We start from the raw sequence: 17,406 nt of genomic DNA, 5'->3' as shown, positions 1-17,406 counted from the left end.
ACAGCGGTGATATAATGGTGGCACAGCATAAGATTTTTGGTTTTATTAGCAGCCACTGGATGGAGACTGAGAAATGTATCCTTCACTTCCACTGGCAGCAGTGCCATGTTAATGCATCAATCAATGGCAGAGCTCAGGACATGAACACCAGCACGTGAACAATGTGTTCCCTAGAACAAGTCCGAGGGTGTGTGTGTTTCAAGATGACCTCCATTCACCTTCTGTGTCAGCACAGACTGATGGTAAGAAGAAACACACAGAGAAAGAGAAGGAAAGAGAAGAAATGTAGTGCTCAACACAGCAAAGCCAAGAGATGGGATAAATGGAACAAAGACGTTCGCTCCATCCGATCTGAATCCGGGACTATTAACACGTCTTAAATAGGGAATGTGTTCGTTGTTGATTTATCACATCATAGCTCCACTTCAAGGAAATCGAGTAGTTGCAGAAGTTGCAGTGTGACAAAAAAGAGACATCCTCTAAGAGGAAACATGATGCTTAAATTGTCAGCTTCTCATTGACTGCAAGTACCTGATCAATTAGGAGCGATGTATCCATTCACACCGATGACAGCCTGATGGATTTGTGTCCGTACTATTGGTTACATCAGTAATATCTGCTTTAATTCACACAGTTGCGGCACTGCATTGACAGGCTCCTTATTGCACACAGTTATTGCTTTTATGCCGACATCGGCAACGTGTTGAGCATTTAGCTGCTTTACACCTGAATCTTTGATGCTAGTTCATCTGTCAGGAACAAAAACATTATGTCACCACATGTGTTAACTATTAAACTGTATTTCACACTGGATTAGAATAACTCGTGGTTAAGATGACCGCATATCAGATGTCATATGATATGAAATATAACAGGACACTTTGCTTAGTAGCTTCTCCATTGTCTTGAATTTACACCAAATTCTGCTAAAGTAATACTTAGCAGATGTTGCAGCTGCTGTTTTTACAAAATACTCCTGTGACCCCATGTTGAAGAGACACTGAATCACGCAATCCCGTCACGCAACTTCATTTTTGGCGGGGTCAACAAAAGGTTTACAGTGTTCAATGAATAGCCAAAAGAATTAATACTGGTCATTGTGTAGTTTATTTTTACATTAAAGATTAGATAGCATGATAGCACCCTAGTATTTAGTTATGTTGCATCTGAGGTTGGAGATGATCAATAGAAGGAAAGAATTGGATCAACTATTGTTTGCATTGCACTTTTAAATATCTTAATACAGGATTCCCATAAATAGAGTATGCATTTATGTTCCGATCCATACTGGATGTAAAAGTTCATCAATGTGCAGTTTAACATAGGAATGCAGGAAAACTCTGCAGGAATAAAGAGGGAGAAAATCACACCGTTTCTATAATGTAGGGCTATTCTACATATATATATGTACATATATAATTCAATGCTGCTGTGATGCTACTCTGTTAGAATATAATATATCCTTATTGCCATTGTAACATGGACAATGAAATTAAAAGTGCCAATGGAACAGTGTTAACATTTTACTGTTTTCTAGGACATCAGGTTATCGTGACTATTTCAGATCGTTACCTGATATGAAACAGACAGAATGATGATGAATTCAGCTTTAGACAGTGTTTGATCTGACGTTAGCAGTTTAAGGAAGACATTTGCACATATGCAGTATTTTGAATCATACCCTGCTCCAATCCAGCAAGTTGAAGTGTGACAACAGGTTGAGATCATTTTGGTCCAAAGGACTTGAAATTATTGGCTTCATCAGAGAAAAGACAGAGGCTGTCAACAGCTGAGCTTCTGCAGAGGGAAGCACCTACTGGCTGATTCTGTGTGTCTGTCTGCCTGTCTCTTTCTTTCTCTCTATTATACATCAGATTTTCTATTTCCTTTGCCCAGGCATAGCTGACCAACCTTTCGGTCCCATCATACGTGGCAATGCTCAAACTTCAGCCAACCCAGTGCGTGAAGAGTCCACCACAGTATACAGTCTACTAACTCGCATTTTTAATGAAAGAAAATAAAGAGATTTTTGCGACGTTTCTATTGTTCAAACATTTCAATAATTTCCAGATATTGTTCCGAAAATTATAGGAAAGAGAAGAGCAACTCAAAATGACCTGAACTTTGTGAGCCAACAGCAACAGGCACAATTAATGCTGAATGCTTTCTGTGATCTCTGGAGACGTGATTAGGGAGGTGAAGGACTGTGTGGCAGAAGACCGACTGTAGGCACACCAAATGCATAGGGGGGGGTGGGGGGGTTCCTGTCACCGTCACCCCTCTAACCAGACATTTTTACCAGAGGGGCCACAACCAACAAATCATCCACACATTATTGCAGGCTGTGCTTAGTATGGGGAATAGTTGGATGCCTAATGATGAGCCTGTTAGCACTGTGTGTTAATGGGGGGCCTAATACTGTACGACAGCTTTGATTAAGAAGAGGGTGAGGTAACAAAAGTCTATTTCCTTCATCGATGTACGTGGGTTAAACACCTGCATGCACACAAACACTTCCCAGGGACCAGTGCTTCGTAGCAAACTCCTATGACTATGTGAGGAACTAATGACATAGCAATGGCCTGTAAGTACATGAAAGCACTGCATGGGGTGGAATCAAGAATGAATGTTAATATAGCTACATAGAAAGGAATGAAGGGTTTTGGTTAGCATCAAAATTAAGAAGTATGTCTGCCAGTTTTTGTGAGTGCAGCTATGAAACGCAGTCCTTTAATCAAAGGCAGCGCGTTGGAAAATTGCATATAAATCTGTGGGAGCTAGAAGTGATGGAGATGAAGATGCTGAGGTTCTCCTTGGGAGTGACCAGGTTGGATAGGATTAGAAATGAGACAATAAGATGGACAGTGAAGGTTAGACGTTTTGGCGACAAAGTCAGAGGGACCAGACTTCGATGGGTTGGACATGTCCAGAGGAGAGACGGGGACTATATCGGTAGAAGGATGCTGAGGATGGAACTGCCAGGGAACAGAGCTAGAGGACGAGCCAGGAGAAGATACATGGACGTAGTGAGGGAGGACATGAGAGTGGCGACTTATAGTCCGGAAAGTACGGTATATTGTTTAATATTGACTAAGACAGGAAACCAAAATTCTATATTTTACTTTCAATATTTTTGTTATTATGTTGTGACATCCCAGGGCTTTGGTCCTTCTAGGATACTGTGTGTTTGCCACGTTCTTGTTGGTCCCCTCTTGAAGTCTGCCTTTCACTGCACACATTGCCTTTTGTTCTTGCGTTTCTGCCTTTTTCTTGGCACTGACCAAATGCACCTCACATTATCCCACACATTCATGCACCCTCACACACCACTGATGCTGACTTCCACACTCCATCACAGTGTTTATTGTTTAACATGTTTATTAAACTCTTGTTAACTTTGGGAGCCGCCCTATCTGTTAAACAATAATGAAAGGTCTTGTTCCTGAAAATATCTGAATAAATTCTCATTATAATGAGGTACGGAGCCAAACTAAAAAAACAGTTGAATGCATACAAACAAAAACATATACTTGTAAGTATGTATCCCTAGCATCCTACAGTAGCTTTCGGTCAACATCAGCCATGCATGTGTCTCAGCGGAAGTGCTCGATCTGGTTATTCAGTAATCCCTCTCTCTCCCTCTTTCTGTCTCTGTCTGCAGGTCCTTCTGTCCCAGGCGCTGCAGAACCTGGACCTGTGGCCCTCAACACTGATGCCCATATTGCTTGCATTAGCATTTATAGTTTTATACATCTCTCTCTCTAAAGTGCCATGAGATAACTTACTGTTGTGATCTGGTGCTATATAAATTGAATTGAATTGAATTGAACTGATATCAAAAGACACTGTTCTGGGATCCCGAGTCTGGTTTGAAGCTGGAGTGTCAGTCTGCGGGTTTGAACTCACTTGGTACTCGGTTGATGGCTCTCAGAGGTCTCAGCACACGGACCGTCCTCACTGCTGAAAAGCTGACATTCTGCAAGTTTAGAGAATATTCCAGCATCCTGCAAAACAGAGAGGCAGAAAATATGTGTAAATACAGTAGCCACCAACCAGAAAAATTCATTGTTGCTAGGAATGAAAAACAAAGAATATGTAACAGCAATGTTATAAAGGCAATAATATGATTCACATCTTACATGTTCTCCATAAGTGGGTAGTAATTAAACATTTAACATCCTGAATTGCATTTGCATTCTCCCCTGCTATGTGTCTTTTGAAAAACATTATGTTTTCATTCATATGCTTCTCATTGGACTGCAAATAACAAAATAGAAATTTCTAAAAACACCAAACACACACAGACAATGCATGTGTTTGCACTTTTCTATGCACCGCAGCATGCAGGCAATGTTTGCGCATTTGCCAAACACACTCATAGTATCATGGGCCTTGGTTCAGTCAACCTTCAAAGGAACAAGAAGCGTAGGTGCATCCACTTTCAGAGATGTCAAGATTGAGTAAATTACTCGTCACTGAGAGGAGATTCTGGCATCATTGGTGCATAAAAGAGCACAATGACGTCAGTCTACAGCTACACTCGAAACAGCCTCTCCAGCAGGTGTTCCTGGGCTGAGACGGGAGGCTAGAAGGACAGCACAATGCTGTTTGTGTGTGTGTGTGTGTTTGGAGCAGATGCTGAGCACATGTGCAGCTCGAGGGAGGGTGCAGATGAAGGAATTCCCTCCTTGCACCAAGTCTAAGTCTGTCCTTATGAGAAATTGTGTGCATCTTTGTGCATGTGTGTGTTGTGTGCATTTGCGTGTGTGGTAATTTTAAGTGCATGAATATTCCCTAATGAATTTTTTTAAATTTTATTTCCCACAGCAAACATCTTCAGAATTGTTTAACATTTTGCAAAAACAGATGCATCCACTGTCAAATGCAGACTTATTCTATACAGATGCACTGAGAGCTGACAGATGGCTGACAGGCTGCAGAGAAACAGCCAATGAGTGAACAGTTAACAACCCCGAGATGACCGCCCATCACCAAGAGACAGATCCAGGAGAGGTTATAGTCCCTTAGAACAGGTACCTCACATTATCAGACATCTAATGAGCTGTAAAGATCATCATCGACATCCAGGTCAAAAGCAATGACCTGGAATATTTATGGAAAAACAAAACAAACATCAACAAACATTGAGAACACACTCAAAAATAAAAGCACCGAGGCATAAATGCCCCTTCAAAATAATGAGTTCCAAGGTTGATATTATGCACAGCAAACAAAAATAGAACAAAAAAAACTCCAACAAAGGAACACTTTGACAATGAGAAATTTAATTTAAGCCGAGTTATCTCTTGTGGACAAGAAGAGACTAGTGAAAAGACATGAGTCATGTGTAACCCTAACCCGAGAGCAGAGGTCCAACAACAGGACACCACGCATGTTCAGATCGAGGAGGCCATTCATCCCAATCACCCCTCTCCAGGTCTCTGCCCATGACAACGTTGAAGTCCCCTAGAACAACAATGGAGTCCCCAGTACCCCCTCCCTGGGACTCCAAGAAGGCCAGGTACTCTGCACTGCCAATCGGCCCATAAGCCAAGCAACAGACCCTCTCAAGGGTTTGGGTTCCAGAGCCAAAGCTGTGGGTGGAGGGATATCTCTCAACATCCCTCACATGCTCCACCTCCTTCACTCAAACGAGGTCACATTCTATGTCCCAAGCGCCAGTATCTGTGCCCGACGATCAGGTTGTTTAGACGCCTGCCGCCTAATCCACATCCATCTCCTACGGTTCACTCGCTGGGTGGGGAGTCCACCGGAGGTCATAATCGTACAGTTAACTGTAATATTAAAGTCATTTCAGAGCAAAAGACTGGCTATAAATACCCTGAGCAATATAATGCTAGTGCTAGGGCCATTTTTCATCAGACAAAGTTAGATAAACAAAGATAAAAGCACATGATGAATGATGTCTGTTGAAAAATAAAAAACTCCGTGCAAAAACACTTGCTTCCCCTGATGAGAGCCAGATGAAGTTCGGAGCACCCAGTGAAAGCCGACCCATCTCCCCTCATCGGGAATAAGAAACAGACGAGGAGAAATGGAGTGAATCAAACAAACGATGGATGGAAACGCCAGGAAGTCGTGCACTGTTTTTCTCAGAGTCCGTGCCAGTGTCAATGATGCTGATACAGAGAAGGGCAGTGGGGCATGCACTGAGAAATGAGAAGCAGGAGAGGGCGGGGGAGGTCCAACCTTGGAGGGAATTTTCGTGAGGAGAATTCCCAACCCACAGCACACAAAGCAAATTTATACATAGGAAATGGAATCAAGGATGAAAACAGTTTCAGATCGCATCGCACTCACTCTGGCATTACTCACGTGCCCATTTTGACATGGAGAAATTATTTCAAGAATTTACTCAGAGGATTTTGAGGGCGACTCATTTACATGGATCTCATCATGCATGCAGAAAATCTCACACAAATGCTGTAATATTGTTGACATCTCCTGAGCTCGTCCTCTAATATCAGAAAGGCTGAATGCATGAAGACACAGTCCAGTTAGGTCTCCTCTAAAACAAAGGCAGCAACAGATTGTAGAAACCCACAAACACACAGCAGAATTCCACTTGTTATGGGAAAAGTATTCTCGGCAGCTCAGGAATGCCCGTCGAACCTGTCCTGTCCTCACCTAAACCTCATCTGCCTGATTTTTAGTGTGTATTTATCTTTCTCGCCATTGTCTGACCACCTCAGTCACTTTACATATCTACCGTCCTGCACCTCCTGCACCGTTTGAATGCTAAATAGCTTTCTGTCTTTTTTCTGACGGAACAATGAAAAGGACCGGTCGATGGAAGGATAAGCCAAAATGGTAAAACAAATCAAATCAATGTTGAGACCGATAGAAGTGGATGTTCTCAGGAGTCTATTGCTCCATGATTTCCCTGGCTGACTTTCCACCTCTGTATTCTTATACAAATCGTGATGGATAGGCTGAGACGTGATGAAAATAACCGAGTCGCCTCTGCTTTGTTTGACACTGGGGAATATGCTTTAACGGTGAAGAAACTATGTGATAAATAATGTTGTAATTATATTTTATTATGACTAACTGATGAAGCCAGTGGGGGTACATGGTTGACAAATGGATCTAGTTATTGTGCAATGTGTTTCAGTTCAGTGGTTGCAAACCATGTCTGAATCAGACACGATGAACATTTTCCCATATCTACTGTTAATGCGATGAATAGAGCTGATTTATTTTGATATCGGTCAATATAAGACAGAATCAATATCTTTTTAACTTAACATAGCTTTTAGGCTGGAAACAAGGATGCTTTCTTAGCCTAGCGTTACTCAGAAATAAGTTTTATTGATTGATGGTAGTTATTTTTACATTTACAAGAAATCAACAAACATTTGTAACCGACAGAGATTCCTGCAGTGCCGATTAGCGCTAAAACCATAAGCATATTGTGTTTTTTTGTTGCCTTTATTGGGTGTGGAACTCAGATCTTGTCAAAATGTTGTTACATTCGTGCACTACAAAACACTCCCTCTGCTTCCCGTACAGAAGTAAATGCTGATTTATTCAACAATAGCAAACATTTTCATGCCAACTCTAACACTTGGAATAAAACCATTCATCTAGGAGAAACTGAGTCATAGTCATAAACATTGAGTTATACACAGTTACTTGATATTTCTCGGAATAAGAACATTGTCTTATACTGAGAAGATGTTTTGATTCATCTACAATTAAACAACTGATTAACTCAACTATTGAACTACAGTGATTTATTTCTGATGCTGCATATTCTCCTAATTATTCCATCCTGTCATTTTTCTCTTATATCAAAGAAAGTGCATGTTGTGTGACCAGAGAGATCCGGAGAGAGAACAGACAGATGGAGTGATTGCACGCAGAAGCAGAAACTTGTTCACCAGCAACACTACAGTATGTGCCATCAACCCAATCTGTTGCTTATCTAACCCAAATGTTGAGGAGCTTATTCTTCGTAGTCATGTATCATCCCAAAGCGAAAGGAAGATTGTGACCAAGCTTTCTCTGTTGTAGCCCCCAAACTGTGGAACGACATGCTAGGTCCGGTCGCGGCCTACCAATCATGGCGATCCAGCTGGAGCCTGCACAGCTAAAGCTCCTCGGGCGTGGCAGGCCAGTGGGAGTTGACTTCCTGTCAAACAGCTTGTCCATTGTATGCTCTGATTCTGTGGTCTGTGATTGGGTGACGTTCAGACTTGGTAAGAGACTCTGGGCCTTAGGCGTTAGATTCAGTACTGATCTCGCCATCCTCGCAGGTTAGTTGAACTGTGTTTAGGTACACTAGGTTTAGGGGTGCTGGCTCCCCCCCACGCATTTGTTCTTATTTCATTTATGCTGAAGTGATTTTAGTTGGGATTGCGGCATTGAGCGAGATTAGTTGTTCGCTGAGTCAATAATGTGTTGTGTCAAAAAATTCAAAGAGTCATTTAAAACACTGTGGCCCTCAAAAATAAGGCTTTCTGAGGGCAGCTATAACATTTCTGATGATGATTTCTAACTCTAAATGTCATAGCATAAAAAATACAAGCAAAAGTTCAGTATCCAGGAATCAGCGCTCCATGTGGCATCATTGAACCTCAGAAAGTCAGTACACAGCTCCACACATACACCAGAGCCTGCTTCTCTGCCACATAGCCAACAATGTGTTTTTTATACAGTAACTCACAGGGCATCTGCACAAACTATAGGCCTATCAATCTATTATTATTATATAGAAGGACCAAACTAACAGTAGTTGTGTTAGATCGCTATCACAGCATGAACTGGACCAAAGCAATCACAATAAAAAGACATTTCATACAATGCTAGAATAAAAAATTAAAATTGACAAAGTGATAGAACACTCATTGAATTCAATGTTTCAAAAATTATATTGTAAGAAAACATCCATACATCCTTGTAGACGAGACGATCGGAATCCTCCCTTCTACAGCTGCTTATCCACCTTGCGGGACACGAGTGTTTCTGGAGCCTATTGCAGCTGGCTACGGGTGAGAGGCACACAAGCGTGCATGTGTGTATGTGTGTGTGTGTGTACAAATACATTGTTTGCCAATATATTTGTATACAGCAGAGATTTAACACAAACATCTGCAAATGATGTAAAATAATAACCAAATTCTGACTTTTAAGTGGTTTTGCTTCAAATGTCAAGTTCAAACACTTATTTACACGACAAATCTGTTGGGGCTTACTTTGAAGTAGCTAAATACAAATTCAGGGGACGGGTTCTAACTGGTTCCAGCTTCAAATCCCAATTTCTCAGATCTCTTCTGGAGGTGGCAAACAAAGAAATATCTGCATCTTATAAATCCAGCAATAATTACAAACTAAAAACTCATTTTTCACTTGCAGATTTGCTGCCCAAATCTGTGTTGTGTGTTTATTTTGGAAAGGAGCTCAAATAATTTCAGTTTGGTCTTGATGCTGCTTTGCAGGAACTTCCAGATATTGTTGAGCATATTGAAGGCATATCTGGCTTTACTGAGCCAGTTCTGAACACCCTTACCTGCCACCCCCCTCACCTGTAACAATTCTTCCCAGATAGGTCAACCTCTCCTTGGTTTTTAAAACTTTGATTGCAGGCCGGGACGAGTGTTGGACAAAAATAAAAAAATGACCTTCATAAGCTGCCTGTCAATGGAGAAACCTGAGAAAATGTTGACCGAATAAAATCTCAAAGGAAGAACTACCGAGTAAACGTGAACGAGAGATCATGGGAACTATACTTATGGGAAGGAGATGGAAGTGGGTAAGGCGTATCCTGAGAAGGAATAAGGCCGACACTGCAAGAACAGCGCTACACTGGACCCCATTGGGGAAGAGAAAACCGGCTCGGCCAAGAACATATCTGGCGGTAGAGATGAGACTGATGGGACATACTTGGAGTACCATCGTAACAAAAGGCCAAAACCGTGGCGGCGTTTTGGTGCTGCCCTCCATGTCTGTCAGGCATAAAGGCATTAAGAAGACGCTTGGCCACCTGTGTGCTCGTGCATGCGTAACTCACCCAGCGACCACTATGAAAAAGTCCAAGCGGTTCCACGTGTCTCCAAGATAACATTTCTTTCCAAAGATCCCCAGCGCCACCATCTTGATCACCATTTCAATGGCAAAGAATGCAAAGATGAAGTCATCAAAGTCCTGAGGACAGAAAGACAGAAAACACCAGTTAGAGTTAGACTCATGGGCATGTTGGTAGCTGTATTCGGTCAGGCAGTATTGTACAATTTGAATTTTTATGTGACAACGGCCTTCGATGAGATTAAACTAGTCCTGAAATATCACAATATTATCTTTATTGTGATTATTTGAGTGGATGTTGTTGTTACTCGGCCTATATATATGTGTACATATATTTACTGTGAGATCAGGCAATATCTTCAACTTACACCAGTGTAAGAGCAGTCATATCTTGTGTTTAAAAATAGCCCACTGTGAGCCTTTGAAAGTAATGTGATGCTTTATTAAATCCTGCAGAGGAATCCTCTTTTCTCTTTGCCCTGTTGCCAGAAAGTCAGGGTTCCTGTGGAGCGGAGGAAGAGAAAAGAATAGAAATGAAAGCTAACAGCCTCCTTGCAGCTGCAGTGGATTTGATCGCCTGCTCAAGGGCACTTCAGCAAAGCAGATGCCTGGTGGAGATATGGGTCCTCAGGCCTAATGAGGGTTTTCACACCAGGAGAGCTTCTCGCTACTTTGGCAGTAACTCTAGAGACAAATGCCACCCGATTTGGAGTACACAATTTAGTAACCTGGAAGAAGCCTCTCATTTCGCTAATCAGTAATTCTTTTCTCATTACTATTCGTGTTCCTGAATGAGCTGCAGCGCTTGGCAACTTATCAGTCTGGACGGAAGAGAAAAATATGGACAAGAAAGAGAAATTTAAATGAAGAAAGCCTTCATTGTTGAAATATTCAAATCAATAAATACATTTAATGAGGCATGAGAGGCAGAGTTTGAGTTAAAAAGAGAAAATCCAGCCCCCCCCCCCAGAACTTCTGGATCAATGCACACTTTGCACAGGACACCCATCTGAACACAGAAGGGTAAAAATATATAAAACCCTGTTAGGTTAAGCCAAAGCTCTTGAGGTTTTGAAGTCTGCATGGGAATGGATGTGTGAGAGCATGAGGCAAAGTTCTCCTCTGTCCGATCACAGAGAGTCAAACAATCCGAAAAGATTTTACTCAACATATGGAACCGACAGTTGACATCTTTAACAAATAGCTGCCGCAGGTGACCTCACCAATTCTGACTGTACAACAGTCCAGATGTTGTTCACAGTCCAAAAAGACAGAAAAGCCTCCAAGCAGATGTGGAGTCTCCCCGATGAAAAGGTAGAGGAAAGAACATTGTGCTCAGTGTTTGAGCTAAATTTAATCCAAACTGTCTGCTAGATCCAACGTTTCTGTGCTGGATGATGTAAGTAAGTATTGTGCATAACGCAGAGTAAATACTAGTAGCTTCAGTTCACAGTGGTGCAATTAGTGCCATTTAATAACAATAATATGCAAACTACACTGTTTTATTTGTGGGTTACTGTCCTGATGACTCTGATGATTATATACAGGTACTATCCGAGGCGCGATTTTACGACCACTGATACCAGTATGTGAGACATTTGTTGCAGGGCCACACAGAAAGAACAAATAAATAATTTGTATCATTTCCATTGTATTGATTATTAGAGTCTGACAGGTGTTTTATTTTGAAAAACGGCCTTAACATCTCCACCGTAACATTCGCCTGTGAACCTTCACGTGATACATTACTTAAAATACGCCTGAAAACTGGCGAAAATTAGTAAAGAACAAACGTCTTTGGAGAAGCGGAAAAGGCCAACTAAGGAGGAAGAAGAAGAGCCGACGACCTCCAAAAAAAGAAAGCTTCTTTTAACGGACAATAGCAAGAGTCATACTGAAAACATGGGTTATCAACAGGTGACTCATTCACCAAGTCCACTCTGCATATGTGGAGAGAACAGAGATGAAGAAACCTGGATTAAAAGACAAGAACTTGGATATTTTTGAATTATATTTGAATTGTATTATATATATATATTTGTTATTTGGGAAAAGTACCTGCAAATAAAGCAGTTTACCACTCAAACTGTTCAGAGAAGGAAGCAACTATTCCCCCCCTGGGTCGAGGCATAAAACAAAACAAAAAACCAGTGCACATGTTGGACAATCGAGAAAATCAACAGCTGAAACAACTCAGCAAAAAGAACAGAAATTCAAACAGTCCTGCTGAGCCGAAAAGGACTGCATTGCTTCCACCTCTTTTGCTCCATCCATCTAGTTCTGTTCCCTTTTGTTTAATGAAGACGACGTTCCTGCGGTGTCCTCTGGGGAGTAATTACTCATCCAGTTTGCATGAACTCAAGTCTGCATGCCTGCAGAGACCCTAATATAGCAGCCTCCTTTAAGGCACTGCTTTACACACACATATTCCTGCACAATGATTACATATACCTATGAAGTGCATGCATACTGTTTGAAGTGGCACCAAGCCCTTTGGGGGTTAATGTCATTCAGCGCAACGTTCAATACTGTCCACACACACACACACACACACACACACGCAAAACATAACACGTAATATAGGCACGGCTCAGTTTCCCAACAGGACATGCTGGCCCGGGGCCTTCCCAGCAGATCGTGCTGGTGTCGCACCGTGTGGGAATGCAGCCCCTGTGATCAAGACGATGATTTCCTGATCCATGAGTCACACGCCATTGGAGCATGAAAGACGCCGCATGATTCTGGAGAATGTGGACTGGACTTATCTCAACATGCAACTGAAGCACTTTTGACCTCTTCAAGGTTTCAGGCCAAAACAAGCTGCCTATTTACCAAAATGACAATGTGTTTCATCACCACGGTTCACCCATGTGGAGACTAGAGAGTCTCTCTCACTCACACACACACACTCACACACACACACACACACACACGCTTGCCTTCGGGGGAATAGGCACCAGTGGCCTGTGCTGAATGGCTCACTGCTCACACAATCCCTTAATTTCTACTCTCCACCATCGTCTGTCTTCAAGAGACTCAACAGAGGACCAGAATATGCGAAACTACGCGGGAGCATTTTATGCAATTTCTGTAATACCTCCATGGAATAATAAGGTTTTGACATTACGTGAAAACAAACATTGAGAAGTTAATCATGCTGTATACCAGCCGAATCTTGGTTCCGTCATGCCCTGTGAAAGTAGCTGTCGCACAGTGTGACAGTTACAAGTGTGAAATTGGCCAACAAATGACAGCAGAGACCTTCGAGTGAATCAATCCAATCTTTGTCCCTGTGAAACAGTGACGGATGAATTAATGCAGAAATACTGCTTAACCCTTTATGGGGCGAGTGACTATTTTTGATCATTTGAGTCTTCACATGCACTCCAATGAGTGCCCTATAAAGAGTTAAGCCTCATTAAGTGGTGATTCATACACATGGCTATGCAATATTAATCTGAAATGCTGTACTCATTGCATCATGATGGAAACAGGCCTTTCCTCCATTTGTGTCTTGCTACCTGCTGTGTTTTAGCTGGGCTGGTTTTGCACTCCTTTGCTCACAAACTATTCGTCAATGGAACAGTGTTGGCAGCACTGCAGAGGCTTTGTCCTTTCGATTCGGTGCACGTGGCAGGTAATGCTGCCTGTGTGTCTATATTTATTCCAAACAAGCCAGTTGCCGCTGCCAGAAATGGAAAAGCTGTCATTTCCGGTGCAGCGAATGAATCCTGGACAGACTCGGCAGACACTTACCGCTAATAACAGCAACTGTAAATGCTCCAAGCCATAAACTGTGGGAAAAGGATTACTCAATGGAGGCAAAATATACATGAAATTTCATTTATCAAAAGGTTGAACATTAAAGGCCACCATCACAGGAGACATGGAAAACCCATTACTTTTTTTTTTATTATTATTATTTACCGCTACCATGTGTTTTCCTTGCTGTCATATAAAAACGTAGGATGTAATTTATGCATTTTCTTTTTTTTGACTGACAGTATTTATCATAATGATTGGATTTGAATCAAATTGTTTTTTATGCCAGTAGGGGGCAGAAAAATACATAAAACCATAACTTGAAGCGCTAATGGCCAAAATATTGACTTTAAATCTTTTAATTGCGTCTTTATTTTGTCACTGTTAAATACAAAAGAGCCCATTAAATTTCTATCATGTTGAGTTAATGTTAATCATTTAAATTTCAAGCCTAAAGAATTGAATTAATACAACCTTTCACAAACCTAAATCATTCGTTTTATTATTGATCATAATAATTTATACTTAACCAATCGACCTTGGCTGATAAACAATGTCTTAGATATTAGTTAGATGAACTTCAGTCATGTCATAGAGCTGAAAGTTCAGATTTAGGCTGCAGCGGATTGACCTTCATCTCAAGATGAGTATTACTGCATTATACTCATCACTGATTGGACAGTTTGGTAATTGTATGCATGTAATATGCAACAGACATACATTAGCATCATAACGAGTTCTGGTAACTCATGATCAATAGGAGTTCAAGACGCAGTCTCGTTGTCCAGCAGAAATAGTTGGACGTTATTCCTGCTGCATGTGAGCTCCCGGCATTCCTTCTCCTCCCGTCTGCTGCCGACTTCCATCTCTCATCTTTATCTCCTTCCTCTTATCTTGTTTCTCCCACTGCCTCCCTCCTCCTCCCTCTCTGGAAAGACGAATGACTTCCGAGTTCTTGTGATTATGTCTCTCCCACAGTATCTCACTGTGTGAGGCTGAAACGCAACGATGTGTGTGGGAAATGATGCCTTTGATAGCGTTTCTCCCTCTCTCCTGATGTGTTTAACCCGTTTAACACCCAGTGTGTGTGTGTGTGTGTGTGTGTGTGTGAGGGGGGATGCATGCTTCTCACATTTCCTGAGAACAGGCACACGCTAGCTGCGTTGCATGTTATCAATGCGTCAAGTGAGTGCTAACAATACATGGCCTCTCATCGCCTCCTGAATGGAGGCGACACTTTATTGCTGCTGCTGAGTGCACTGAGGGGGCTGGTGCAGTGGTAAGCGCTGTTGGCTCACAGCAAATATCATGTGTCTGCTCATGAGCACAGACACAGACAGCCATGGTTAATTAATGTAATAATACCCCCCCCCCCCAAGCAGGACCCTGAAGCCCTGCATCCTCTCAGTGTCTGGGCTGCTGACCTCTTACACGATGATGGTAATGTTGCGTTACAACAGGACAGTTTCAGCATGAAGATTATTTGGTAACTTGTTTTTAAGTTAAGTTACTTAATATAAATATCATGTATTTGGAACACTGGTTTGTTGTTTAACCATATTTCATGTATTTACCGCCGGCCTTGTTTGTGTGTTCAAACTAATGCGAGGAGAGAAAGTCTGGTGGATAAAGTGAAAGATCCATTTTCTTTTCTTTTTTTTTTCTACATTTTTTTTATTTCTCAAAGAACAATACTTATATCTTGATGTCACAAATGAGCTGATTCAGAAATGATTTATTCTATAGCGATCAATCTCTTCTTGTTAACAAGGCGGATATAAATGTTGCTAATACTTTCATATGTACTTAAAATGTTGTTACGACATGGATATCGACAGATTCTCATTGGTCTTTATCCAGAGGACAGATCACCAATCTGTTCAGTAGATTTAATTGATTTATAGCTCATGTGTAATCCAGAACATTACATCATTGATTTATTAACAATGCTCAAAGCGGTTAATTACCATTTGCTGTGGAGGCCTGTACAAGTCTCACAGCTTGATCAATCAATCTGTGTTTCTGTTTTCTTTGCTTGGTAATTTTGGCTGAAACTCGGCTATACAGAGCAGTTTCTACCCCTAAAGTTAACCCTTGTCAGATCTGTGAGTGCAGCTTTCTCTGCAGCAGAGGGGAGACGCTACTGGCTCCTGACTGCAGTTAAAACCAGCCTCACCTGTATGACTGATGCGTTTAAAGGCGCACACCGGCAGCGCTGCATGTCGGCGAAGCTGCAGCACGACTCGTGTCGTAAGAACACGAGGGCAGGCTGACGGAAATCTGCCATTCAGGGGAGATCAACTCCCCTCAGGTGGAGGGAGATAATAATGTGGGGGAGACTTTTCAGCTGAGTCACAACCATTCAAATAGTGTCTCACGAACACACACACAGACACCAGAGCTGGCATTTTTTTCCATCTTTCAATTCAATGGAGGGGGCCCACTGTGTGTGTGAGGTGTGTGTTATTCACGCAGCAACAGCACAGGCTCCACGTGGATGCCAGGAGCTCTTTTTCATTGAGGAATTTAAATATTTGGCTCCTTCTGGCCATTCCCTCTTGCTCCTGCTGCGTCGTCCTCTCTGCCTTGAATCAATGGCAATGAATCTGTTAGCTTTCTGCAGACAATGGTTTGCATTGTAGCTTAAGGAGGACGGTGGAAAACGGAGGGTGAATATGGCAGCGTTCAGTGTAGCGTGCGTTCAACGAAATCTTTCCTTCATAGAGAAAAGAGACAATGTTTAAAGAAAAGCCTGTTTATTATAACCAAATATATTTATTTCCTTGAAGCAACTCTTGTCTAAAAATGGAATCTGCATTTTAGATTGGTTGACAAAACGGAGAACAATTAAAATTAAAGCCGCAAGCGGCGTTGTAGGCCCTCGCCGGCCGACAGGCCGTTGAGCTGACCCGCCGACGCACGCCGCTTTTGTCCTGAGTGCTTCGCAAGTGTTTAGATTTGAGCTGCATGAGTAGCTCACAGTTTAGTCAAATCGTTATTTGGATTATATGGCCATCTGCCATCAGGAGATTCAATCCAATATGGCCGCCTTCCTGTGTGTCTGGGGGCGTGGCCACAAGACATTTTTTTTTGCCCTGACATGACGCATGTCTGTACCGAATTTCGTGGCTGTCCGACAAAGTTGGCGTCGGATCCCTCCCCATAGGAGGGGTTGCCATCGCCACGGCAACACCGTAAAAACAACAACGTGGTTACGATTGTGTTTTTTGATCGGGACCACATGAGGGACTTTTCTGGTAAGTTTCAATCATTTCTGGCAAAGTATTTTTTTAATTCCCATTCAATTTTTGTTATTGTTCTCTAGGGGGCGCTGTAAGGCTGATTGTCAAAGTTTCACTTTTAAAATGTCCAGGTAGGAAGGGTCAATAAGTGTTTAAAATCTGGTTTGGATTGGATTGTGTGTGTGTGCAAACGCTGACTCTGCAGTTTTTAAAATTATATCCAATATGGCCGCCTTCCTGTGTGTCTGGGGGCGTGGCCATAATACTTTTTTTTTTTTGCCTTGACTTGACGCATGTGTGTACCGAATTTCGTGGCTGTCCGACAAAGTTGGCGTCGGACCCCCCATAGGCACAA

General features: G+C 42.0%; 1 protein-coding gene across 1 annotated transcript in view; it reads right to left on the bottom strand.

Annotated features, from left to right (window-relative positions):
• LOC137914942 (voltage-dependent T-type calcium channel subunit alpha-1G-like) overlaps positions 1–17,406 on the bottom strand; it is a 138,041-nt gene that overhangs the window by 33,827 nt on the left and 86,808 nt on the right. The window contains exons 3-4 of the mRNA XM_068758429.1: positions 10,034–10,167; positions 3,907–4,004 (exon numbers count right to left, since the gene is read on the bottom strand). Of these exons, the coding sequence (XP_068614530.1) occupies positions 3,907–4,004; positions 10,034–10,167 (232 nt within the window). The remainder of the gene's footprint in view (positions 1–3,906; positions 4,005–10,033; positions 10,168–17,406) is intronic.

The sequence above is a fragment of the Brachionichthys hirsutus genome, unplaced genomic scaffold, assembly GCF_040956055.1.
Source record: "Brachionichthys hirsutus isolate HB-005 unplaced genomic scaffold, CSIRO-AGI_Bhir_v1 contig_883, whole genome shotgun sequence".
NCBI lineage: Eukaryota > Metazoa > Chordata > Actinopteri > Lophiiformes > Brachionichthyidae > Brachionichthys > Brachionichthys hirsutus.
This window is presented reverse-complemented; position numbering and strand designations above follow the sequence as displayed.